Source organism: Ambystoma mexicanum, chromosome 10 (assembly GCF_040938575.1).
Source record: "Ambystoma mexicanum isolate Mex_15411 chromosome 10, UKY_AmexF1_1, whole genome shotgun sequence".
Lineage (NCBI taxonomy): Eukaryota > Metazoa > Chordata > Amphibia > Caudata > Ambystomatidae > Ambystoma > Ambystoma mexicanum.
In genome coordinates, this window is record NC_090932.1 from 863706519 (window position 1) to 863733162 (window position 26644).

General features: G+C 47.0%; 1 protein-coding gene across 1 annotated transcript in view; it reads left to right on the forward strand.

Annotated features, from left to right (window-relative positions):
• SKIL (SKI like proto-oncogene) overlaps positions 1 to 26644 on the forward strand; it is a 621859-nt gene that overhangs the window by 245689 nt on the left and 349526 nt on the right. The window contains exon 3 of the mRNA XM_069618566.1: positions 2340 to 2434. Coding sequence (XP_069474667.1) covers positions 2340 to 2434 — 95 coding nt within the window. The remainder of the gene's footprint in view (positions 1 to 2339; positions 2435 to 26644) is intronic.

Sequence of the window (26644 nt, forward strand, 5' to 3'; positions counted from 1 at the left end):
CAGGCACTTTTGTCTAAGCCACCCTTTACTGTGTTCCACAGGGATAGGGTTGTATTGAGGGTACGTACGTCCGTCCTTCCTACCTAAGTTAGTGTCTGAGTTTCATTTGAGCCAGAAGGTGGTACTTCGTGCTTTCTATCCTCCTCCTCATCCTGGCAAGGAAGAGACTGCACAGGTTGGACCCTAGGAGACCTTTGAGCTTCTATGTTTCTAGGATGTCCAGGGTCGGAGTGGACAGCCAACTTTCTGTGGAATAAACTGAACACCAATTGGGCCAGGCTGTTACCAAACAGACCGTGTCCAGGTGGATTATCCTCACTATTGCTGAATGTTAGATTGGCTGGCAAGGACCCTCCTGAGGGTTTGCGAGCTCACTCCACCAGGGGCGTGGCTACATCCACAGCCCTACAGCAGGGAGTTCCTGTTCAAAACATTTGTGATGCTGCAGCGTGGTCTTCCATCCACACCTTTTGTCAAGCATTACTCCCTGGATACTTTCCATGGTTAAGATATGGCCTTTGGTAAAGCAGTGCTCTATTCTGCCATCTGATTGGGTATATCCAAATTCTTCTCCCTCATCCGTTCACTGATACTGCTTTGGAAGTCTCTCAAAGATGTGGAATATGTTGGAGGACACAATCCATTCGAAGAACAAGTTACTTACCAACTGATAACATTCTTTCAACTGGATGTTCCTCCAATGTATTCCACATCACCCTCCCAGCCTGCCCCTCTGAAGAATTTCCTATGCTATTGCAGCTTGCATTCCCCCCAAGGCTATGTGCAGTCACGGAGGATTGGTGTGCGGCTAAGGCACACGTTGTGAAGGGAACAAAACATAACTGAGGCTACGGGCGCCATGCGTCCTACTTATAACATCCGATGATGTCACCCTCGACTGAGGCCTTCGAGGGACATCATCCCGATGCCATCGACACAGGACGCCCGCTGCCGAAAATTTTTCGATGCAGCACAGCTGTGGACATCCATGTCAAAGATGTGGAATACGTTGGAGGAACATACAGTCGAAAGAACGTTACCAGTTGGTAAGTAACTTGTTCTTCTAATCGACAAGAGAAGCTCCAAAAGTGATGACTACTTCCCTTAGTGGGACCAACTAACCCAGAGACTAACTCCACTGAACCACCTTCCCCGACTGGCTGTACTACTTTGCTGCTGCAGGAACGTAGTGTCAGGGGTCGAGAAATCCATAGTGGAGTGCAACGTCTGTGATCCAGCCAGAAGCTCCAGGAGTCGTCTCCCCCAGACCCTCCAGAAGCAGGAAGTGGAAGTTACACAAGTGGCTGTAGATTTGACCGTTTTGAGCTCCTATTTGGTTGCCTAGTCAGAAACCCTTTTGTCTGGTTAAAGGATGATGGGAATATTCCCCTACTTCACTTACCTTAAATGTGGTGTATTGCTTGTTGGGCCACAGGAAGAGGACCACCGTGGCAAAACATTAATCTACAAGCAGCTCGGGCTCTGGAAAACAGAGCCCTAGAAAAGTCTGGACACATATGGTCATTTCCTTTCCTTATTCGAGAGGAAGACTACCAAAAAAGTAGGTGAATGAAAAAATATCGCGGTGAACCATCTTGGCAACTGTAACGTTAAAATGGCTAACTTGTGGTAAAAAGAGTTGCACAGGAATGCACCCAAAAAAGTGTAAAATTGTCTGGCCTACTCTGACCTTAACATAAAAATAAAGGGGCAGCACAGTTTCCCTTCCCTTCTATCATTAAGGGAGGCAGTAGTGCTACACAATAAAAAGAATATATGGTAGCGTTAAGCACTAACCAGAGCCCCTCCCAATCATGCTAGTGAATGAGGTCAAAAAGCACCTCTTGCTAAAATGAGGCCAGCATCATAAAATGGCAGATCTGCTGTGAATCCTAATTGCAAGAGATGATAAAGGAGAAACCTTCTGAACACCCCTGAAGAAAGACACTGAAAATACTTCTCATCGGCTATCCCTTTTGATCCTTTACATTCTCAACATTCAAGATACATCTTGAATCTTTGACCATTCTATGAGTAAATACAAATCTGCTGAATATTATGTCAATGATCTTCTTGAGACTAAGAAAAGAAACTTTTCTGTGTCTGTCTGTATATGTCCTTTGCATGAATTCTAAAGCCTTGTTTCCCGTCCTTCCACTTTAAGTGTAATGGTCATAGCTTCATTTGAAGAGGATCTTACTTCCGGAGGTCCATTGTGCTATGTAATTGCATGGGGTAATTCTGGTTCACAAGTGAAATTATGTCCATTTATGTGTTGTGTAAACATCTAAAGTACACTGTGAAGAATTTCTCTAAAGTGTGTTATTCTCGGCTTTTAGGGCGATTCTAATGATTTCCAGCTGCAGCCGTGGTATCCAGTTATTAAGCAAGAAGACGAACCTGCTGCGCTGTCACGATCAGTCATCCACCCCAGGTAACAGTCAGTAGTAAAATAGTACAATGTTTAGCCAGATCATTACTAAACAGCATTCTCAATTAAATGATTTCTAGCTAATGAAGAGTTCACAATATTGTTATACAGACATTTTATATTGTCATTGCTTGCCATTGTATTTGAATTTCATCTCTACGTAACCATATGCCATTCAGATCTCCACTCTTCGCTTTTGCTCTGGTGGGCTACCAGCAGTATTGAAACACCCTTGTTTTAGGATACAAAATGTGCATTTTATGTACCAACTAGCACATGATTCTTAAGGACAGTGCTCGATCTATTGCAAGTCCTGGGGATAATGGACTTCCTCCAGTTAAAGATATCATAATTCCTCTGGCAGTGGAAAGGTTCGGCTTTGCAGCAGCCTGGTGCCTCAAGAGTGGAAAAAAGCCTTCCTTTAGAACCAGATTTGCACAAAGGAGCTTGCAAGGCATAGGACTAGGTGCACACAGTGACCTCCACCAACTAGTGTCTTAAAACCAAATATGCTGATGCGTCTGTGGTTGTGCCTGCTGTTGTGTGAAATCAAAGCAAAGAAAGGTCACTATTAGTTAAAACATATGTACCCCTACTCAAACCTAAGGACTCTTGCTATCCACCTCCAAACAAATATAAGGAGATAATGGGTCAAAATTAATGTTTCATACAAAAGCACATGTCAATTTTATTAATACATCAGAGCGCAAGTATAACCACCTGCTAAATCATAACAAATACATTAAAAACCTATGCAAACATCATTGTTGTTCAATGCATTCATCTTCATACATTAACACATACACAATGTCACGTTTCTATGACTTGACCATACACAGTGATGGTTGACTCAACCTAATTTCCCACTATGTCAATATTAGCCCGACTTATATATGTCTGTCCTGTAGGGCTGATGCTAGCCGGGCATTCCTCAGGGGCAGAAAAAGTGTAGAAAATGTGTTTCTTGTAAGTGGCAAGGGATGGTTCCCTCTGTTTCCTCCTTGTATTATTCCACAGGGTCTCTATGGATGGGTACACAATTAAAAAAACAGATCGTACAAGCCTACGTTTCCTGTGTGAATCTGGGTTTTTGCGGTGCCCTCCCCCCGCCCTCCTGTTAGGGGAGATTAAGTTAGGGACATGGGTTACTCCTTAACGTTCTTCTTTCCCGTTGGGTGCATGCTTCCTTGTCGTTTCCATCTGGTTCTCCAGCAAAGAGACAAGTTTTGATTAGTTTCCTCAATTTCAAATGATCCCTAGTGTTGAGTCAGTTTTTTGGTAGGTCATACCAGGTTATTGCTGCCAGGTGAGAGAAAGGTGATCCTCCAAATGTTCTTTTATTGGATGGGTTTCGGTCTAAGCTAATGTTGTTGCTTGATCTGAGTTTTCTTGATGGTTGGTAGACTGTTATTTTCTCATTTAGTAATGCTACTCCTTGGCCGTGGATTGTTCTGTGAATTATGCACATTGTTTTGAACTTTATTTGCTGTTTAATCGCTAACCAGCGTAGCATTTTCAGCACTGCAGTAATGTGTTCATTTCGTGGTAGTAAGAGCAAGAGTCTGGCCGCAGCGTTTTGGATGCGCTGAAGTTCCTTTAATAGTCGTTCTAGCATTCCTCGGGATAGGCAGTTGGCGTAGTCTATTCTGGACATAAGTGCAATGATGGTGAGTGTTTTGTGGGTGAAACAAAGGAATGGTAGGATCCTTTTTACTGCCATGTAGGAGCAAGAAACATTTCATGAGTATGGCGTGCACTTGTGGCTCAAGTGTTAGTTCGTTGTCCATTAGGACTCCCAGGTTTTCTAATATCGTTGATGGAGTCAGTGCTGTTCCAAGTTCTGTCAGCCATGGGATGTAGTGATTGTTTTCCCCGCTTTTGGATATGATCATTATTTCTGTTTTGCCCGGGTTGAGTTGGAGGCTGTTGGCGTTCATCCAGCCGTAGAGTTCTTGTAGGCAGTCTTCCAGCGTTGTTTCCTTCCTGTGTATCTTGTATTTTGTAGACGATCTGTGTGTCATCAGCATAGTTGTAGCATGTTCGACCGTGTTTTTTAATGAGCTTGATTAGAGGCGCCGGGTATATGTTGAAAAGCAACGGGGACAAGGAGGAACCTTGTGGTACTTCACAGGTGGATTCTCTTGTGGTTGATTTGAAAGGTTCGATCCATACAGTTTCTGTTCTGTTTGTTAAGGATTTTATCCATAGTAGGGCTAGGTCGCTGATTACTATTTCTTCCAATCTACTGCTTAGGATATCAGCGTTGACTGTGTTAAATGCTGTGGAGAGTTCCGGAAATATTGGAGCTGTGCATTTGTCGGGATCTGCATTAGTCTTTAGATCGTCCCACATTGAGAGCAGTGCAGTTTCTGTTCCTCATTGATCTGAAGCCTCCTTTATCATAGGGTTTAGTAAGAGCTGCCCATTTCATATGGACAGCGCCCGAATGCCACATAAAAACTGATATTGCAGCGTCAAGGTCTTTGAAAAACCTTTGACCTGGCCGGATTGGTATATTTGAAAAAAGGTATATCATTTTTATGAGTAATGTTTTGCCTGCTATCGATAATGGGAGGCTCACACATCTTTAAACTTGACAAAACTGATCAGGTGGCTCTTTGTATACCTTTAGGATCAGACAATACACCATTGGTGCATACTCTACCCGTGGGAGAGAAGAGTACAGAAGTTTCACATACAAAATGAACGAGGCCCGAAGCTACACTGGGATAACACTGTATAAAAACTGCCAGGAAAAAGCATGAAGTGTGGCCAACGCTGCCTGTACTCGTGACTCAATCTGTGCCATGATATTGAAAACCCTACATATGTTGAGCAGTTGATCGACTGTGAATAAACCCAGATCTATCTGGATTGACAATGTTACCCATGTAAGGCATGGTCAATTGGAAAGTATCTTGGTAAATATTGGTATGTTCATTAATTACAGACAAAAGTCAGTAAGATCCACATCAACAGTCTTGCTCTGTGTTAATAGTTCAATAGTGGCTTCTCTCATAGATGACGGAAGCAATTGTTCCTCTAGGGATTCCTCCCAAACTTTTAAAGTATTTACTGAAGATTAGCTTATATTGCTTGTATAATTCGGCACAGAGCCCTTCAGTTCCAGGTGCCTTATTAGGCAGGTAATCAATTTCTGGAATATTTTCTTCAGTTGCAATTGGTTGGTCAAATTGTAGTTTGGCATCTTCTGACAGTTGTGTTATGGGGAGTTCCTCCAGGAAATGATGTCCTCACTGCAGTATGTATCCCGTTGACTATGTAGGTCAGTGAAGAAGTATGCAAACACCGCATTAATTTCCTTACTAGTGTTTACAATGTGCCCTGTTAAATCTTTCACGTATGGGACGCAATTGTTACCTCTATCTTGTATACTAAGGCGCACATGGGTCCTCCCAGGGCTTTCCCCTTCACTGTAGCGTCGGGAAATTGCCGGGGCCCACAAGAATTTCAATTCCCTGTCTGCATTTTGGCAACATTTTTCAACTGCGTTCTTAATGTCTGCCAGTTGAGATTCTGTAGGGTTGGCCGAGTGTTCGAATTAGAGTTTATGCCCCTGATATCTTTTCTAATTGCCTTGAGGACCCCGAATTCGGTGGACATGGTAATCCCCCCTGATATACTTTTTAAATGCTTGCCACAGGGTCTCTGCAGTGTCAACCGAGCCGGTATGAAGGTAAATAATTTCATTTCTTCTTGTATATTGAATGCAAATGCCATGTCATGCAAGGCCAGGGGTTTAAACTTCCCACAATTGTACCATTTGCTTTGGTTCGTAAGCTTCAGGGGGAGTAGTATATGTGAGTGGTCTGAGTAAATCCTAGGTGAGTATTCGGGATGAGAAGACCTCTGCCATGAGTGTAGAGGATATTAGCCTCCAGTCTATTGAAGGCACCTGGTCCCAACACAATACCAAATAAGCCAGATAAAAGGACGCACCCCACTAGGGAATGAGACCAGGAGATGGATTGCAAGTTCAACTAAGTTTTATATAGATAAAGATATGCATGCAGAGAACTCTGCTGCCATGAGAGCGCTCTGCCAAACATTACTCGGCTAGCACATTATGAACCCCAAAAACTTAATGAGTGATGTAATGACATATAGTACAAAATAACAGTTTGAATTGGTTGCCCAATATGGCACAGTATGCGGTATAGGTGATGTCGGACTCCAATTGGTTGCTGAGGCTGGAGTGGTCAGTTGGCACATGGGTCAGCTGGGCTCATCTTCGCAGGGTGAAGGTCAGGCTTAGTTCTCAAGTGTTACATTCCTAACTAATCTAAACTACACCGTGATCATTGACAAGCAAAGAATGTCAGACATAAAACCATTACTTGGGTGGAGGTTACTATAAAATGTGGACAGGTATATGTGCATTCTAACCCATGCCTTTATGAGGGCAAGGGTACATTTGGCCCTTCTCCCAGGTGCCTTATCTCTGGGGTTTGATCTGATATTTATTCTCCCTGGTGCCTCACGATTCAAATAAATGTATGGATAGATGTTAGTTTAGAGGAGGTTATATGATCACACAGGATTAGGTATATGATGGGCAATTTAGGGTGGTCCGGTGGAAGGTTCTTCCGGCAGTTACATTCAAAGCGAGTGGAAGGGCAAATGGCTGTAAGCTGTAACTTCTAAAGCTGGGGGTTGAGGTGGCACAGGCAGGTTTGCAGAGACGGATGGGCACGCAGGCCAGGGTTTGCTCTGGTCACACGCAAGGCAATTGAGCTCAGAGTAAGAGAGGAGGATACTGAATACTTGCAACAATACATTGCCCATCTTCCGTGAGAAATGGGTTTGTGCAGAGCTGCCAGAAGGTGGAGGCTGGGATAACTGTGCGCGGCGCATGCCGGAGGGAGAGATGGCTTTTTAGAAATCATAGTGTGGCCTAGGAAAAGATGACGTTTTAGGGTGGCACAAAATGGAGTCTGTATGTCTTACCAGATGGCTTTGTTTACAGTCTTTTTTTTGTGGTTGACGTTAAGTCCAAATCATAAGAACAGAGAAACATGGGGACGTCGCCCGTCATTGGGTAAACATAAGATCCATTTGAAGCGGGAATGTCAGGGCGGTCTGAAAAGACCTCTCCTCCCTAACGCTAGTCACGAAAATGAGACATTGACTGATATTCACAACAGTCTGGGTGTAATGTCTGACATACCTCTAAATGCATACCTTCTTGCAGTGTTCGAGCAGCCTTCGTTAAACCCCCGGCTTAGTGTTGGCACATTGAAGCAGTGAAGTTTGATATAGATTATCGTGTTGAAATCCCCACCACATAAAATGTATACCATTAGAAAGGTGTTGCATATGCCTGTCCTGTCTGTGTAGAACAGCGGGCCACCCACATTTGGACCGTACATGTTAACCAGTAGGATCTCTTTTCATTCAATCATGTCATAAACAATTGCATACCTGTCAAGATGATCAACCTAAGTTTTGCTATCTCAAAACATTAGGGATTTATGCACTATTGTTAAAACCCTTTTCGCTTGTGAGGAGTAAAACATATAGAATACGTATTCTTTTCCCATGTGCTGGCAAAAGGCTTATTTATGCTGTTAATTGCATGTGTTTCTTGCAATAACACAAAAGTATGTATACTTTGTGGTGTTCTATATATTCTAGCAGTTTACACATTTTTGGTTCCCATGCTCCAAATGTTTCAGCTCATACATGCCACCTCATCTGCCATTTTTCAAATATATTCATGTTGTAATGTGTTGGCATGTTACCGACATTGAAGGTGTAAAATATAGCTTTCAATGTATTTGTTTTTGTATAGCGCTTTAATCCAAAGCGCTTTACAGTTTAACAACAAGAATACATAGAACATGAAACAGTAGAAGCAATGACAGTATATATGAATCAAAGCAGTAAAACAGCATGTAGAACAATTTGCATATGAGGATGAAGAAGGGAGAAGGCGGTGGAGAAGGAAAGGAAGAGGGTAAAGGGAGTGGAGTAAGTCAGTAGGAAGAGGGGAGGATTTAGGCGAGAAGGGGGGGGTAAAGGGAATTAAGACGGGGGTACAAGAGGGGAGAGAGAAAGGTGAAAGGGGAAAAGGGTTTCGGGGAATGAAGGAGTGATTTCAAGGAGGAGCGGAAGGAGGGATAGGTGAGGATGGAGCGGATCGAAAGAGGTAGGGAGATCCAGTGTAGGGGAGTTAGGAGCAGAAAGGAGCCGAAACTAGAAGCAGCACAGGGGGGGGAACAGAAAATAATAGAGCGGCAGATCGAAGGGAGCGAGAGGGGGTGTAAAATGAGAGAGATGGAGGGGCAAGATCATCAAGAGATTTAAAGACAAGACAAAGGAAGTTAAATTTAAGCTGGGAGTGGAAGGGAAGCCAGCCTAGGTAAGAGAGTGAGTTGGAGATGGAGTAATGAGGAGAGAAGACAGAGGGTATGGATGGCAGAGTGGTAGAGGGATTTGAGTGGGGCGAGATTGGAAGCGGGGAGTCCGAAGAAGAGAGAAGAACAATAGAAGAGGCTAGAAAAGATGAGTTAGGAGATTAAGAGTTTGGTAGCATGGAAGGTGAGAGAAGAGCAGACTTTACAAATATTGAAGAGGTGGTAGTGACCTGCGCGAGAAGTGAGGGGAAATATGATGGGTAAAGGAGAGGCAAGAGTCAAAGTGAATGCCTAGATTATGAGCATGGGTGGAGATGGGAAGATTAGAAGGGGGAAAATGAATATAAGGAGGGTTAAGAGAAAGATGGTGAGATGACGTGTTTAATGGCGGTAACACATGAAGAGAGATGTAGATGTAAGTCAGGGGTGACGGAAGAAACGGAGAGTAATAGCTGGGTGTCATCAGCACAGAAATGGTGAAAAATCCCGAAGGATGAGATGATGGGGGCGAGGAGGGAAGTGTAAAGGGAGAGTAAGAAGGGTCCAAGGACAGAGCCTTGGGGAACGCCATAGTCCAGAGGGAGAGTAGGGGAGGTTCGACCATCCCAAGAGACTGCAAAAGAGCAGTGGGAGAGGTAGGAGGAGAGCCAGTTGAGGACAGAGCCCTTGAAACCAAAGGAGGAAAGAGTATTGAGAAGTAAGTGGTGATCGACAGTATCGAAGGCAGCAGAGGTCGAAGAGAATGAGGACCGAGGTTTGCTTAGAGTAGCAAGTGGTTAAGAGGGAGTTAAGAACATGAGTGAGAGCGGTCTCAGAGGAGTGTTTAGGGCGGAAACCAGATTGAGAGGGGAAAGGAGAGAGAGGTTAGTGACAGAGGTCGAGAGCTGAGAATAGGATAAGCGTTCGAGTAATTTAGAGAGAAAAGGTAGAAGTGAGATTGGACGAAAGTTAGAAGCAAGAAGAGGATTGGCAAAAGGTTTCTTCAGGATAGGGGTAATGGTGGCATGTCTGAAGGCAGAAGGGAAGGTGGCAGAGGAGAGACGTATTGAAGGTTAGGTAGGGAATGAGAGAGGGGTAAATCTTCGGAATAAGAAGGGATGGGATCAGAAGGGGCGGCGGTAGGATGGAATTTGGTCAGGAGGAGAGAGACGTCAGAGGGAGTGATTGGAGAGAATTCAGACATGCATGCCGAAGGGGAGTGGAAGGAGGGGGAGGGGAATAGGAAGGAGAGCAGTTAATTTTGTTGGCAGAGAGAAAGCATTTTGGCAGAGAAGTCAGCGAAATCAGGAGAGAGGAGATGTAGAAGAGGTCAGGAGTGGGAGGGGAGAGAAGACTAGAAAGGGTTTGAAAGATACGACGAGGATGAGAGGCTTGCAAGTGAAGGAGGTTAGAAAAGTAGGAGTGTGTAGCGTAGTTGAAGCAGGAGTCGTATAGAGACTGATAAGAGAAGTAGGTTTGGTTAGAAAGGATGGAGAATTTGAGCCAAGAACGCTCAAGGCGATGAAGGAGAAGACGCATGGACGGGAGGTGAAGGGAGAGCCAAGGTTGGGAACGTTTGTGAGTAGGGCGGAAAGACGAGAGGGGGTAGCGTTGATCGAGACTGGTAGAGCTAGAGGAGGACAGAGAGGAAAGGGCAAGATCAGCAGGGAGAGAGAAGTCAGAGAGAGGTGGAAGAGAAGAAGAGCAGTTATCAAGAAAGAGAAGGGCTAAAGTTACGGAGGTCACGTCGAATAAAGGATATGAGAGAGGGTAAAGGAGTGGAAGGAGAGAGACACGGAGTAAGGCAGAAGGAGAACAAAGCATGGTCAGAAAGATAGTTGGGTAAAGAGGAGACAGAGAAGGAGGAGGAGGAGTAGTAGTAGGTGGAATTAAAGATGAGATCAAGAGTGGAGCCAGAGAAGAGGGGAGAGAGAAGGTAGGAATCGAGAATGGAGGGAAGAGGTGAGGGTTGAGGGGGCGTAGGAAGGTGAAGGTTGAAGTCGCCAAGTGCAGTGAGGGGGAGATGAGAGAGAGGAGGTGGTCATGGTCGACGTAGAAGGAAGAGAGGGGGCCATGAGGTCTATAGATAATTAGAAAGGAAATAGGGCGAAGGAGGGTAAAGGATTTATACAAGTATTCGAAAGACGGGAAGGTAGGAAGGGACAAGGAGGAGGTAGATGAAAGGTTCCACCACGACCAGAGGAACGAGAAACATGAGAAAAGGAGGAGGAAGGGTTGGTGATGGTGAGAGAGGCAGGGACAGTAGAGTTGTGAAGAGCGATCCAGGTTTCGGTTAGACAGAGGAAATGAAGGTTGAGGCGCAAGAACATGTCCAGGACAGCTGCAGTCTTCTTTGCAGAGAGATCTGGCTTTCCAAAGAGCTATATTGATTAGACTGGAGGGTTGGATAAGTGGGGGGTAGATGAGGTTAAGATGATGAGGAAAGGAAGAAGAGGAAGGGGATGTAAGGGGAAGGGGGTTGAGCAAGGGAATAGACATGAAGACTAGAGGAAGGATGAGAAGAGGTATGGGGCAAAGGGGAGGACGGGGGAGGGGCGAGGAATAAGTTGGGAGAGAAGGGAGAAATCTGGCAATGCGCATGACAAGGGGGAGAGAGTGCAGTAGGTAAGAGTGTAGCAGCGAGGTGTGACAAAGAGAGATAAAGAGGGAGAGGAGGTGATGGAGTGAAGGGGAGAGCTGGGAGGAAAAGTGTGTGAGGAGATGGAGGCAGACGGTCCCAATCCGGAAGGCTTAATTGGAAGGAGCCAAGGGCTGGGATAGGGTGTGCCCACGTGGGGAGGGTAATGGCAGTTCAGTAGAGCACAGGTGGAGGCAGGTAGCAAGAGGGAATAGGATTCAGTGAGGAGGCAGGAGGCCCCGGTCAGGAGGGCCCCAAGAGGCAGCAGGTGGACCGTATATCAGGAGGGCCGTGGTGGTGGTGGTGAAGAGGGGTAAGGGGGGGATGTCGAGTGGATCACAGTTTAAAGGTATTAAGAGGTGGCAGGCAGCCAGGGGAGTGAGGAGATAGGGTGGTATGAGGGGTCAGCAGACAGGGAGAGCCAGGTGGTATTAGGGTAGGTTGCAGGAGGTTGCAGATGGGTTGCAGTAGGGGGCAGGTGGTCTGTGGAGGAAGAGACCAGGCAGTGAGTGTGGTTGGGAGATGGGGACCTGGTTGAAGCAGGAGGAGTGCAGAGCAGAGGGGGCCCAGGTGGTAAAAGGCGGTGGCAAGGAGGAGGGCCACAATAGGATATTTGGGTCGTGGATAGTAGCTGCACAAATTAGGAAAATGAAAATGGGAGGAAACAGATTCATGGCGTCCGTGATATAGTCACTCTCCGGGGGCTTGGATGCTAGGAATCTGAGCAGACGAAGAGGGCCGGTGAGACTAGAGCCCACTGGAGGCAGGTCAGCCGTCGAGGAGAGAGGAGCGATGAAAGGTGTGGTGGAAGCTGGAGTCACTCTGCTGAGCCGTCAGGAGCCGGAGCAACCGCAAACAGTGTCCAGAGAGCAAAGTAGGGCCAGGAGTCCAATAAGGAAGAGAGAACTGGCGAAGGTGTGGTGGACGCCCGAGATCCCCTGCGGAGGTGATGGGAGCTGGAGCAGTTGTAGCCACAGAGCCAAACAGTCAAAGAAGGGACTAGCGAGTCAGAGCAGTCCACCGGATGGGGGCGGCCAGCCAGAAGGAGAGAGAGCAGGCCAGGCAACCGAGAGCGCTTGATGGAGGGACCGAGCGCTCACCCAGCGGGAAACGGAATGTCCGATGCCAAGGCATGAATTAGTTTTGCAAAATTGATTAGCCAAAATTGCTAAGTAAAACACAATTGATTAGCAATCCAACCTAAATGATTAGCAATTTTTATATCTTTAATTTTATTTAAAGAGATGAGCAGTTAATTGCAACATGGTAATTGCCCAAATATGGCGCAGTTGAAACTAACAAAATGGTTTACAGAAGTAATCTCTGGGCCTTTTTAACCATGCAGCACAGGCACAATTCATTTATCACATGGCTACTCAAACAACATTGAGGCTGCCTCATGCCTGCATGTTGTTATCCGTGCAGGTCAGCTTCTAGCAAATGGCTTGGAATAATGTATTGCCAGTCAATCATCAGGCAGGAGAAATATTATTCCCAGACACCTTATAGCGCACATCCCCACACTGAGAACACAGCCTGCAAGCATATGCTTTCTAAATGCTCTGAAGCATGGGACGGCAGCAAATCACTGCAGTCCAGCGGCGGCGTCGGGACCTTTCAACCTGTTCAGTTGAAAGGTGTCCAAGTCTGGGAGGGTCCACCAGAAACTGTCCCCATGTTGGTTGTCCCGAATCTTATGACATTGAAACATACTTCCTATATTCCATACTTTAAATGTGTACTTTGAGGTGCACACATTACACACATAAAAAGCTGCATTTGCTGGAGTTCTTCGGGCCGTCACCTTCCTTGGGCCTCCTCAGTATCTTGAAGGGTTATCACCTTGTTGCCTTTTAAGCCAGGTGGCTTTAGAATAGACCATTGCAGCTAAAGAATGATCAATAGCTTTTCAGTGGAAGTTTAGTGTTTCAGTTCCCCACAGTTTGGCAGTCTTGTGATATGTGGTATTAACGCCCCCCTCCCACACCCCTCCACTGCCCACTCCCCCTGACCCCCCCAAAACTCCCTGGCTGTATTTCTTTGTCTTCATTAGAATGTGTATTTGGTTGTATTATTCCATTTTTATTTATTTGTTCTAATTTACCCAAGTGTAAAAGATTCTTGTAAACTGTAAAACACTTTATAAAAGAAAAAAAGGTTGCAGACTTTTTCTCTGCTCCCGGCTAAGGGGCCCCCAAACATCAGATTGATATGGGCCTGAACAAGCCATGACAAATCTTCAGTCGGGCCTGCTGCAGTCTGGCGCTTCAAAGACATTTACAAGGCCTCATGACTGTAGGTTGTGTTTTCAGTGCCAGAGTGTACGTTAGCAAATGGCTGGGAAGAATATATCTTCTACCAATCATCGGGCAGGAGAAATATTTCCAGACACTTGATAACACACAACCTCTTGTTGTTTTTTGTTTTTTTTGTTTTTGTTAACCAGTTTTGTTAACCAGTTTATTCAAATTTTCCAGCCAGTTTATTCAAATTTTCCAGAAAACATGTAAACACATAGTAACTTCAACAAATACAATCAAAACAGCTTTAAAATGCAATAGACCCAGAAACCACACTCCAAACAATCAAACTAGAATGTAATGTCAAATATTAAGATCTTGGTGAAAAGAGTGAAAGAAAAAAAACAACCTCTTGATAATTCAACCTGCAGACTGACCCTGCATAACCTCGCCCGATTCTGTGTCTTATTTTTAAGTATTTGTCTCCTTTTTCAATATAGGAAAAGGCAAGGACCAATTTTATAGACATTATAGAAGCCGGGCTGCAGATTTCACAGGGTTTTTGATTTTCAAAGGTAGGCAAGCCTGCCTGCAGGCATATGACCATGTAAATGTTGTTTGGAGCACGATGTGCAGACAAATCACTGTACTCCCACGTTTCAAAGAACATTAATAAGGCAATGCCTTAAGGCAGAGGGGCACTTGTGCCCCCTCCCCCCCCCCCGCCGTTCTCTTTGAACAACAGGGCAGGAGTGTCATTTTGCAACCATAAAGAATCCGGATCGATTGACATGCTATTCTGATTCACTCCGGCTGGCCTGCTCTCCTGTTGGTTCTGCAAAATTAGCAAGTGCTTCTCACTTCAAAGGGATGGGGGGGACTGCCTTATTGTGGTCAGCCTTGATTGGGGGTAGGTGGTGAAAAGGCCAAACTGTTTGTAGCAGAGCTGTTTGGGGAGGGGGAGTAGGAATTACAAAAGCAGAATACTGCAAAGACAGCTCAGCAGTTTAGGCACCTGCTGCTGAGTTGTTATAGGTTTAGATCTGCCTATAAATGATGTGGCTTTTTTCCCCAATTCCTGCTGGTAATTGGGTTTTAAAAAGGTGGATGGATCGGGCCCCCACTTCGCAGTATGGGAATTTTCTGCCCCCATCACAAAAGTAAGTTCTTCCCCTGTAAAGAAAATCAAAACTTGGCACCAGGCAGAGAGGTGGCGGAGGGGGGGGTCAGGACAGGGTGGGCAAGCTGCCCCGCTACAGGCTCTTTTGAGAGCCTGACTGGGATTTTTGTCACTGGGACACCTCTCCCGTTCGGCACAATGAGGGTGCCCAACAGGAAAGGTGTCCCGCTGGGAGGGTAATATGTGCTGAGCAATTCCTTCTCAGCATGGTCATTTTCCTGACACCTGACACTTTCCAAACGGGAGAGGTGTCCCGCTGCCAGGACAATGTCCCGAGGTCTGTGAGCTAAAGTGAGCCATTAGGTACTGGTAGGAGGGAGGGGGCTATTAACAGGGACCTTTCTGTGATCAGCTTTGAGAAGGGTGCAAAACAATGCAGGCTTTATGAAATAATTGTGACTTTGCATGAAGGATGGGGAGAATACAACAAAAGCCACCCTCCTTATTGCTCAGTATATTTCTATAATGATATTTATTGTGTAAAGTTAATTATGAAAGGGAGTTTATTATGTAATGTACTTTGCTTCCAAGGCATTGCTTTAACTAAAGTATTATTTAAGCACATGAAATGCAAAGGGAAACTTTAATAAATAACTATCAACTAAACCTGTGAAGATGTGCTCAGTTGCTCAAATTGTCCACATCCCGGTTTCACCATTTAACTGCAGATTATTTACTGTGTCTTATCAGCAACTCTGTGATTCATTTCAGAGCATATGTTAATATATCATGCTGTTATTTATTTTTTTTAAAGCCTGATATAGAGTTGCTCCCTAAATAACACTAGTGCAATTTAGGTATTTTGCACCACAGTTATTTGCCACTTGGCTTACTTATGCCAACTTATTCTAAAATCGCTTCCATGGTGCCTCCAAGTATCAAAGACCGATGCTCCTTGCGATGTCCTTTTCTGTGAAGTAATTTCTGTTGGTGCAATCCACATGCAAATTAGGAGGTTTGCATGTATTTTGCCCGACAGCGCCTGAACAGAGCTCTAATGGATGTGTTTCCTGCATTTGTAATGATTCTGCAGTTTTATTTATTTTTGTTGTCTTAAAATGCCATCTACCACTAGCAGCGGTTTGTGGGCTGAATGAGACCATCTGGAATTGCGTGCACTGCATTTGCGGGGAAAGTAGCAGGACTCTCATTGCTCGCACCACCACCCTTGCAATGCTGGATAGTCTCCTTCCTACAGGCAGTGTTATCAGTGCTGTGGCATTGTGAGCCCCGCACTACATCCCAAGGCTTTCTAAATGTTTTTTGAAACACGGGACCGCAGCTAATGACTGTAGTACTGTGCTTCAAAGAACATTGAGAAGGCAATATGCCTGCAGGCTGTTTTTCAGTGCAGGGTCCGTGTGAGCCCCACACTGATGAAACGGCCCGATAAGACGTTCTAAAATGGTCTTAGAAGCACAGGACGCCAGCAAATCACTGGAGTCCCTGCTTCAAAGAACATTAAGAAGACCAGCCCCCTGCACTGATCACACAGCCTACAGGCCTCTTCATTAACAAATACTTACCCACAGCATCCACAATGGTTGGGCACCCGAGCTGTGACTCGAGCTGTCCCTTCCGTTCTCTGGCCTCTCTGCACATGGACACCTCTGTGCATGTCTTTCAGCCCGGGAGCCTCTCCCCCTCTGCACCACAAGCACAGGCCAGGTTAACTAAACACAAACCCTCATTCTAGAAATCATGTCGCAGTTTGTGCAACATGATTATTAAAATAAGCAATGCATAGAAGAATGTGTAGCACGGGCGATGGATCCACAATGCTGCCGCAGCAGATGTCGAGGCAAGAGCAGTAGCAGCACTCACGTTGAAGTGGAGGAGGCGCAGAATCCCCTCAATGATGTGCCAAGATCCAGGCGTCCGGGCGGCAGCTGTCACGGTGAGCTGCTAGGCTGCAGAAGGGCCAGAACCCTGAGGAGACCCCGCTGGAGGAGGGGAAGCCAGCCGATGGCAGAGAGGCAGGAAGCGAACGAGAGCAGAGCCCCGAGTAGACCTCACCAGCAGCGGGGCAGACAGCTGATGGGAGTGAGACAGGGAGCAGACAAGAGCAGCAGGCGAAGGCCCCGCACACATGCCCAGGATCTGAGCGGGAAGGTCCCAACGATGACAGGCCGGTAGCTGCAAGAGGCAGACGCGGTAGAGAGGTCCGCAGGGCTCACAGAGCAGAGAGAAGCGGGCGAAGGCCCTGCATACCCGTCCAGGATCAGAGCTGGAAGGTCCCAACGATGACCACAGGCTGCAAGGGGCAGACGGGTTCACGGAGCAGAGGCAGGAAGAGGAGGCTGGAAGGAGGCGGCCGCATGTCAGAGTATGAAGCCGACCTCGAGAGGAAGACTCAAACAGGCAGTCCGATGAAGGAGCTCTGGAGCAGCCAGCAGAGGCCCAGGACGCCCACTCTGGGATGTAAGCTGGAAGACCTGACGACGAAGAGGTGGTCACAGAAATGGATGAGGGTCCGAATCGTGGTGAAACTTGATCCAGATGTGCTCTGAAGGTAAACGTGCAGGATCGGTAAGCGAGACAGCAGGAAAATGTTTTAAATATATCCACTCCACTTAATGATAGCCAAGCATAAATTTGAGCCTGAACTTCCTGCAGCAGTGTTTCACCTCCACTACCCTAAGCCATAAAAGTAGTATATAGCTCCGTACCTAAAAACATTGAAACACAGCCAATTTTCTTGGGGTATGCTGCAAACCTGCAGTTGCCCAACAGCCTTCTTTCATCAACTATCAACAAATAAGCATCAAATATTGAAACTAATGCACCTTAATACATTAACTCTTCATTTTCAACAGTACCAATTATCCATAGGCTGACTGTTAAATGGGAAAGTTCGCTCGGAAATGTTATTGTCCCAATTTATTGGGCATTTTACTGTAATCGATCTTAAAAAATGTCCTATGCATCTTACCTTAGTTTTCCTCACATTTACACATGCAAAAACAACGGTTTGGGCGCTGCCATCTTGTGCTAATCTTATCCTTTGATACGTCACCCTAAATTCAAGTGCCCTCGCAGCACTAAATCCTATCACCCGCCCCTCAAGCTGACATCACTTGTCCAAATGATACGCTCCTCCTCCTCCTATTTTCATGAGGTTTGTGGCCAGTGTAGCCAAACGTACTCTGTCATCACCCATACCATAACGTTAGCTAATGCAGAACCAGGAAGATAAATACACACATACTCTGCAAAGTGCAAACATTTTCTTTCTTTTCACAAATCGGAGAACAAAACATTATTTCGTAGAAAAGGGCAATAGTCTGCAATGTTAAAAGTACTTTTATTTTTTACATAACACTCAATAGAGAAGGTTCTGTTGATGAAAACATTAATATTGTTTTCAAATTGAAGTTCTAACTAGCGAAGTTCCTCATGAAATGCTGATTGCGCTCAGCAATCGATTAATCTGTGTTTTTCTGGTCTTCTATGTTCCATTAGTCAGAAGATACTGAGTCGTTTCACTTTCAAACACAACGCTTCCACATCAGCTCGTTTTTACATCATTAATGCTATTGGGTTGCTCCTTATTGCTACTACCGCTAAAGGACAGATTGGTTCCTGGCGATTGTCCCACATAATCGTTATTAAACAAGCGCTGTTGAAGATTATCCTCCAATTTTGATTGAAGAATCCATCAGAAAGGAGCTGGAAGCTAATGCATGCGCAGAACAGTAAAATGTAGCTATGAAAATGAAAGAATAAAAGCATATATTTCAGTAGCCGTATTTTTATCGAATATACACATAAAAATGTTAACTAATGTAAAATTTCAGAATATGATTGAGCAAGGCACAAAACACTCAAGTGCAGCACTCGGGCAGTTATAGCGCGCAGTATAAATATCCTTCATCATAACATAACGTACGATGTGCATTCTTTTCATCAAAAAGTACATTTGTCCATCACATAGTCCTCAAGTGCATAGCACATATGCCATTTTCAAACATCAAAATATTATATAGAGTTACGCTTACGTAATTTCAGGGTGTCCCATTCTCTCGATTTCACGCTGAACAACAGATCTCAGAATTAGAAACTAAACTTTCTTGTATCCACTTTCAATATAGTCAAATGTTATCAATTCAATGTGGGTATTCGACACATTGTGTCTTTCGAACTGTTAGTGCGTTTCATTCAAGGACAAATAATGCCAGCCTGTATCCAGTGAACTAAGCCAGAGAGAGGGGGAAGGTTACGTTTTGGAGAAAGAATGCCACCAAAAAATAGCTGAAGACCTTGCTTACACCAATGATGTATTGCTGTTCCCTCTGGGGCTATTTTCGAGGGGATTGGTTCCTCCGATGTATTCCACATCTATGACAGGTAATTACCACAGCTGTGCTGCTTCAGAAACTTTTCGGCATAGGCGTCCTGCGTCGATGACATCGATACACTCCCTCGAGGACCTACTCCGATGGTCGACGTCACCGGATGTTACAAGTAGGACGCACGACGCCTGTAGCCTCAGTTCCGTTTTTTCCGTGAGCGTGTTTGCTTCGAAATCTCGGCGTGCCTCGGTTTTCTCTCTTGTGAATCGATTCTTCGAATATCATTGTATTTGTACAAGAATATGCCTGCGTCTTCTGCTACCCCGAAGTCTGGTTTCAAGAAGTGTCGGGACTGCGGTTCCAAGATGTCGCTGATGGACCTGCACGACGTCTGCCTTTGGTGCCTTGGTGAGAGCCACGCCACAGATGACTGCGAAAATTGCCAGTCGTTGATGTCGACGGCCTTGCGGGAGGGGAAGAAGCAGCTGTCGGCGGGTAGGGTTTCCAAACCCCGTAAGTCAAAGTCCACTGGACTCTCCGCGTCGGTGTAAGTCCAGGGGGTCTCGTTCCAGGAGTGGGTCCTGCCATTCCTTGGCCTCTTCGAGGCATGCACGGAAGCACCGTCATCAGTCGCCCTCCCTGTCTTCGTCTGAGGACTCCGCCAAACGGCAGGTTGCTTGTCCCACCAGACATTCATCTTCGGCGGAATGGGAAGCCTTCCCATCAAGGAGATGATGGTGATTTTTGAGTCGCAGGGCACCGTTCTGACCGCGCCTTCGAGAGAAGCCTGTACCGAACACTCTAGGACCACTGTTGGCACGCTTTCGTGCTCGGGCTATCAGTGCGATCACCGAGAACCTTCGAGGTCTCGGTCGGACAAGGAGGATCGCCATCGTGCCCGCTCCAGGTCCCGGTCCTCGACGCCGTCGGCGCCATGTCAGTCGAGGGACTTTCCCGAGGCTCCGGCTCCGAGGAAGTCATCGATGCCATCGGCGCTGAGGCCGTCTAAGGACACGCTCGGTGCTCCGGCCTCGAAGCCGCTGTCGGAAGTTGTCGGTGTCTCGGTCGACGCCACTCCTATCAGCGCCTTTTGAGGAATCTTTGCCGGAGGTACCCCGGAGAGCTGTAGAAGCTCCTAGGAAGGCGCTCAGCAAGTCTGTGCGGCCTGTTCTTGACCCATACTCTGTTCCTCCTCCCAGGGTGGACTTGTTCCAACCCTTGGAGTACATTTCAGAGGTTGAGGAAGGGTCTGAGGATGAAGTGCCTCATAAGGTTCCTGATGACCTGGTGTCTGGTCATAGCCAATTGGAAGAACTTCGTCAATCTTTACATGACGCAAGTGGTCTTTATACCTCCCCAGAGGTTGAGTTTGGCAGGCCTGAGCCTGGTACGCATGCTGAATCATCGTACAGGCTTCTCATGTCGAGGGTGACGGAGTATTTGGGGTGGTCTGCTCCACCTGTGGATTTTCTGCAGGATGTCCTGACCGATATCCTTGACCAAGGTCCACCCACTGACCCGGTGCTGCCATTTCATATGGCCTTGCAGAGAAGGGTGGCGGCGGCTTGGACTGCTCCGGAGAGTCTTCGGCAGTGAGTAAGTCGCTGCCGAAAAAATACCATCCAGCCAGTGGCGACCCCTGCTGCTTGACTACGCACCCCACTCCGGAGAGTTTGGTGGTGCAGGCGCCTACGGCCCCGCGAAGCAGGCGGCGTATCCTACAATCCCTCCTGATAGGGACGACAAACGCTTGGTTGGGCGAAGAAGGTATTTTGTTCTGGGGGTATGGCTTTACAAGCAGCCAACTCAGTTTGTGCCCTTGCAAGATTCACGCACACTCTGTGGAACTGTGTCTCTTTGGTGGCTGAACATATTCCCGAAGGGGAGGAACGGGATGGTTTTCTTGCCCTCGTTCAATGTGTGAATCTGTTCAGTTGGGTCTGGACATGGCAGACTGTCAGCCGGTCCATGGCGGCGAGCACTGTGATGCGCAGGATTGCGTGGTTGCGGAAGTCGGGTTTGCTCCTGATGTACAGTCCTGGCTTCTCAACATGCCCTTTGATGGTGTCCATCTTTTTGGCAGCAAAGCTGACGGGAGCCTTGAGAGGTTACAGACCTCCAAAGCTGCAGTGAAGTCGTTGAGCGCTGCAGTACGTCATGCTTCGCCTTTTCGTCCTAGGGGACAGCAATGGAGGGGAGGTTCCTTTCGATACTACTCTTCCTTTAGTAGATCAAGGGGGGGCTGTCAGTCAACGGGGCCAACGTAGGAGTACCAGAGGTGGAAAACAAGGTACTCAAGGTGCCAAAGCCGCTCAGGCAGTTGCCTCTTTGCCCTCAGGCACTGCCGCAGCCGCTTCCGCTCAGTCATGAGGCCATGTCCCATGGTCCGCCAGTTGGGGAAAGGCTGGCGCAGCATCTTGTAGAATGGAGTGCCATTACTGCAGATGTGTGGGTTCTGGAGATCATAGCCCACGGCTACTGTCTTCCTTTCCGGCAGAGGCCTCATGACAATCCACTGGGGAAGCTCTCTTTGAAGAGTCCGGATCCGCTCCTTGTGCAGGAGATAAAATCCCTGCTGGAGAAAGGCGCCATAGAACTGGTGCCTGTAGCGCGAGGAACAAAGGATGGTATTCCCCATATTTTTTGATTCTGAAAAGGACGGGGGATCGAGACCAATCATGGACTTGCGTGGCTTGAACAAGCTCCTCAAGAAGGACAAGTTAAAGATGGTTACTCTCTATCAAATCCTCCAGGCCCTTCAGCTTCAGGATTGGTTGGTGTCTCTCGATCTCAAGGATGCTTACTTTCATGTGCCGATTCATTCCAAGCACAAGAAGTTCCTGAGGTTCGCGGTTGGTGACTCGCATTTTTAGTGTCTGGTCCTGCCATTCGGATTGACCTCCGCCCCGAGGGTCTTCACCAAGCTGATGGTGGTGGTGGCAGCGTATCTCAGGAAAGGGGGGATTCACGTCTACTCCTACCTGGACGATTGGTTGATTAGGGCACGTTCTCCCCAGCAAGCGCTGGATCATCTGTCCGTCACCTGCCAATCCCTTCACAAGCTGGGCTTCTACCTCAACTTAAATAAGTCTCATTTGACACCTACCCAGCGGCTCCAGTACATCAGAACAGTGCTCGACATGTCCTTGGGGCAGTGTTCGCCTCCCCAGGTGAGGGCTCGCCACATTCTGAAGATGGTGGACAAATTTCAACGTGCCCAGAGTCTCCCGGCGTTAGAGTTCTTGAGGTTGCTCGGCCTCATGGCATCCTGCATTGCACTGGTGCCAGAGGCCATACTGCGGATGAGATCTTTGCAGTGGGCTCTCGAGATGCAGTGGCCGCAGTTCTCTGGCAGGATGTCGGACCCAGTTCAGATTCCGCCCTCGGTCGCCCAGGACCTTCTGTGGTGGGCCGTCGAAGGAAATCTGTTCAAAGGGGCTCCGTTTTGGCAACCATGGCCGGAGGTGACGATCTTGACGGACTCATCCCTCACGGGATGGGGAGCGCATGCCAGCAAACTGACAGTCAGTGGTCGTTGGTCTCTGTCGGAGTCCAGACTCCACATCAATCTGTTAGAGCTGTCAGGCTAGCCATGAAGACTTTTCTGCCGTCTGTGCGGGGGACGAATTTCCTGATTATGACGGACGATACAGTGGCCATGCGCTACCTCAACAAAAAAGGTGGTGGCAGGGTCTCTCCCACTGTGCAGGAAGGGGATGCAGCTCGGGTTCTGGGCCATCCAGCAGGACATTTCGATCTCGGCAGTTCATCTGGCTGGAGACGAAAATGTGGCGGCCTGCGCTCTGAGCAGGCAGAGCACAGTCTCTCACGAAGGGGAGCTGGCTCAGAAAGTTCTTTTGGAGATCTTCGCCCTTTGGGGAACCCCACAAGTGGATCTCTTTGCCCACCAGTGTCAACCGGAAGTGCGAAAGGTTCTGCTCGCTGGAATTTCCTCCAAGAGGAGCCTTAGGGGACCCGTTTGTAGTGGAGTGGTCCTTTCCACTGCTGTACGAGTTTCCTCCCGTCCCCGTCATTCTGCAGGTGTTGCGGAGGTTCGGTTCCCGGATGATCTTCATTGCTCCGGCATGGGCCAGAAGAGCATGGTACCCGGACCTTCTAGACATGTCCATTTGCCCTCCACGTCGTCTTCCCTACCGAGATGATCTGCTCTCACAGGAAAGGGGTCGAGTTCTCCATCCAGAGGTCAGGTCTCTCAGCCTTCATGCTTGGTATCTGAAAGGCTGAGATATAAGGATTGGGACCTCCCTGAAGACGTGATGGAGGTGTTGCTTTTGGCCAGAAGGCCAGCAACGAAATCCCTGTGCCGTTGTAAGAGGTTCTGCGACTGGTGCAGGGTACAGAATGTGGATCCTTTCCAATGTTCAATTACTTTGGTTTTGTCTTTTTTGCTTTCTTTAGCCCATAAGGGCCTGCAAGTGGGTACCATTAAGGGTTACGTGGCGGCACTGCCATATTTAAGTGCTCGTCTGAGGAATGTTCTTATTTCAAAATTCCTTTGATTTCTCAGTTCTTGAAAGGGCTAACTCATGTTTGCACCGTTGCCTTTCCAGGTGCCTGGATGGGATTTAAATTTGGTTTTAAAGTACCTAATGGGAGCTCAGTTTGAGCCCTTAGATTCTTGTCCATTGAGACTGTTGTCCTTTAAAACTGTATTTTTAGTTGCGGTTACTTCCGCACTCAGAGTGAGTGAGTTGCAGGCACTTTCCGCCAAACCACCCTTCACTGTGTTCCATAAGGACAGGGTTGTCCTTAGGGTACGGCCTTCCTTTCTTACGAAGTTTGTGTCGGAATTCCTTCTGAGCTAGAAGGTAATTTTTCCAGCATTCTATCCTCCTCCACATCCTGGTAAGGAAGAGGAGAGAGGCTCCTTAGGTTGGATCCTAGGAGAGCTTTAAGTTTCTTCATCTCACTCATGTCCCGGGTCAGAGTGGAAGATCTTTGTAGGATACGCTGGAAGGCGTTTGGGACAAGCTGTTACTAAGCAGACTTTGTTTAGATGGATTATCTTGACAATCTCTGAATGTTACCATTTGGCGGGTAAGGACCCTCTGGTAGGCTTACGGGCCCATTCTACTAGGGATGTGGCTGCCTCTACTGCTCTGCAGAGGGGTGTTCTAATTCGTAACATTTGTGAAGCAGCCATATGGGCCTCTGTCCATACTTTTGTAAAACACCACTCCCTGGATTCTATCCATCGGCAAGATTTGGCCTTTGGCAAGGCGGTTCTCTATTCTGCAATTTAATTGGGCATTCTAAACTTCTAAATTATTTCCCCACCTCCATACGTTGGTACTGCTTTGGGAGTCTGTCATAGATATGGAAAACGCCAGAGGAACCAATCCCCTCGAAGAACAAGTTACTTTCTTACCTGGTAACGTTCTTTCGATGGGATGTTCCGACGACGTATTCCACATCGTACCCTCCCAACCTGCCCCTCTACAGAATTTCTTATGCGATTGCAGCTTCCGATTCCGCAAGGCTTTCTGTAGTAATTCTTGCAGAAGATTGGTGTCAAACGTTCTGGGGGAATAAACTACAACTGAGGCTAAGGGCGTTGTGCATCCTACTTATAACATCCGGTGACATTGACCGTCGGAGGAGTTCCTCGAGGGAGCGTATCGACATCATCGACGTAGGACGCCTACGCTGAAATTTTTTTCCGAAGCAGCATAGCTGTGGTAGTTACCTGTCATAGATGTGGAATACATCGTCTGAATAACCCATCGAAAGAACGTTACCAGGTAAGAAAATAACTTGTTTTTTGCACTGTAAGAAAGGGATATCCATACTCCCTTCTTGCTCGTCCTGCACTCTTAACTCTTAGTCCCAGTTCTGCTTTTCATTTGTTTGTTCACAACCCACATTTCTGGCTGTTGGGTAAGAATTGGTGCAGTCCAACTGTTGTGGGACTACTCGAGACTTATGTCCTGGTGTTAGGTAGCCCATCTTTTAATATAGGCCTGTACTACAAATGTTGGTAGTGTGACTGATCAGCCAGGCTCATCTTAAGAGGGCTAATGAAAGCTGTAGAGCTTTACAATGAAATCAGTAAATGCAGGTATCCAAGTAAACACTTGGACACTTTGTGCATATATAAATAAATATTTATCCTATAACTAAGATATTTAAAGCATTCTTTAAAAAGCAGCAATTAATAGTAACTCATGATCACTGGGATTCCACCACTCACTCTGAGGACCGGTGGGGCGAGAGGAAAGGAAAGTTGGACCGCCTTATGGCATGTCTGGCACTCATCGGCCCATCCAATAGGCATGTTAGGTGTTTGCAGTTGAGTTCCCCCAATATGGCCGACAGCGTGGCCAGCACGTTCAATTTAGCACAATCTTGTAAGCGTGGGTGGGCTGCTATTTAAGCTGCACCCACACGTGTTTCAGTGCTTCGCGTTATTTCTTCCTGCGCAGCATACCGCTTACTGTGATCCTCTGGGCCGCGCCTGCAAAGAAGAAAAAAGGTCAGTGAAGGAAGCCACCAAAAATTCCCCCATAGACCTGAATCTCTCACCTGCTGTGCCACTCTTTGCTTGTTTCTGCTGCCTTAATCAGCAGCGATCCGGAGCTCTGGCGGTCGTCTCTTGATCCGCCGGCTCAGCAGCTCTGCCTCTTCTCCCGATCCAGGCCTGCAGCATCCTCCCGATCCGCCTGCTCAGCAGCTCCCCCTCCGGTCCGGAGGCTCCGCAGCTCTCTCCATGGTCCGGCTCTACACCTGCAAGAAAAACAATAAAGAAGGCAATTCGAGCACGCTGAGCTCAACATCTGACAGCCTCGGCAGCACATGCATATGTTAAGTTGAACACAACAGTCTAGACATTTAAAGGAGCTTTGAGCATCAGAGTTATACGAACTTGTCAACACAACATTTTGGACATTAAAGGAACTTTGCCTGTTATTTTTGTTGTTTTCCTGATGCTCAAAGACACATGAACAATGACGCTTGTGGACAATCTTTCTCAATAATCCACAGCAGGCTTGGGCTTCTCCAGTGAGGCAACTAGAACAGAGAATAAAAAAGAGCCCTTGCAACAGACAGCAGGAAGGAGCGCCTACTATCCTAATGCAACAGTTAAGCAGCCTCATTTAGGAAAAGGGAGTCAAGAGAGAAGGGGGTCCTCACAGGTCACATACACCACTAACACACTTCTTGTTTTGAAATGTACCAGACCACATCGCACTCCAGCACGCAGGGTGGGGGTATTCCAGCCTAGCATGACCATCACAGCAAGTCCACAGGGGACACCAGAGGGTTCCCAACATTCTGGCAAGGTACAAGCTAAGTGTTGCAGTAACCTTAATCCCAAGTTTGGATTCAATTAAAAAAGTGAACAATAAAGCTTGTGAGTAATTCTTTCATATGTTATACATTTTCCAGCACCAAGGGTGATGTCATTTGAGATCAGTAATAACACTTATTCGAATGGATTGTGTCCACCAACGTGTTCCTCATCTTTGACATGTAGTGTCCACAGCTC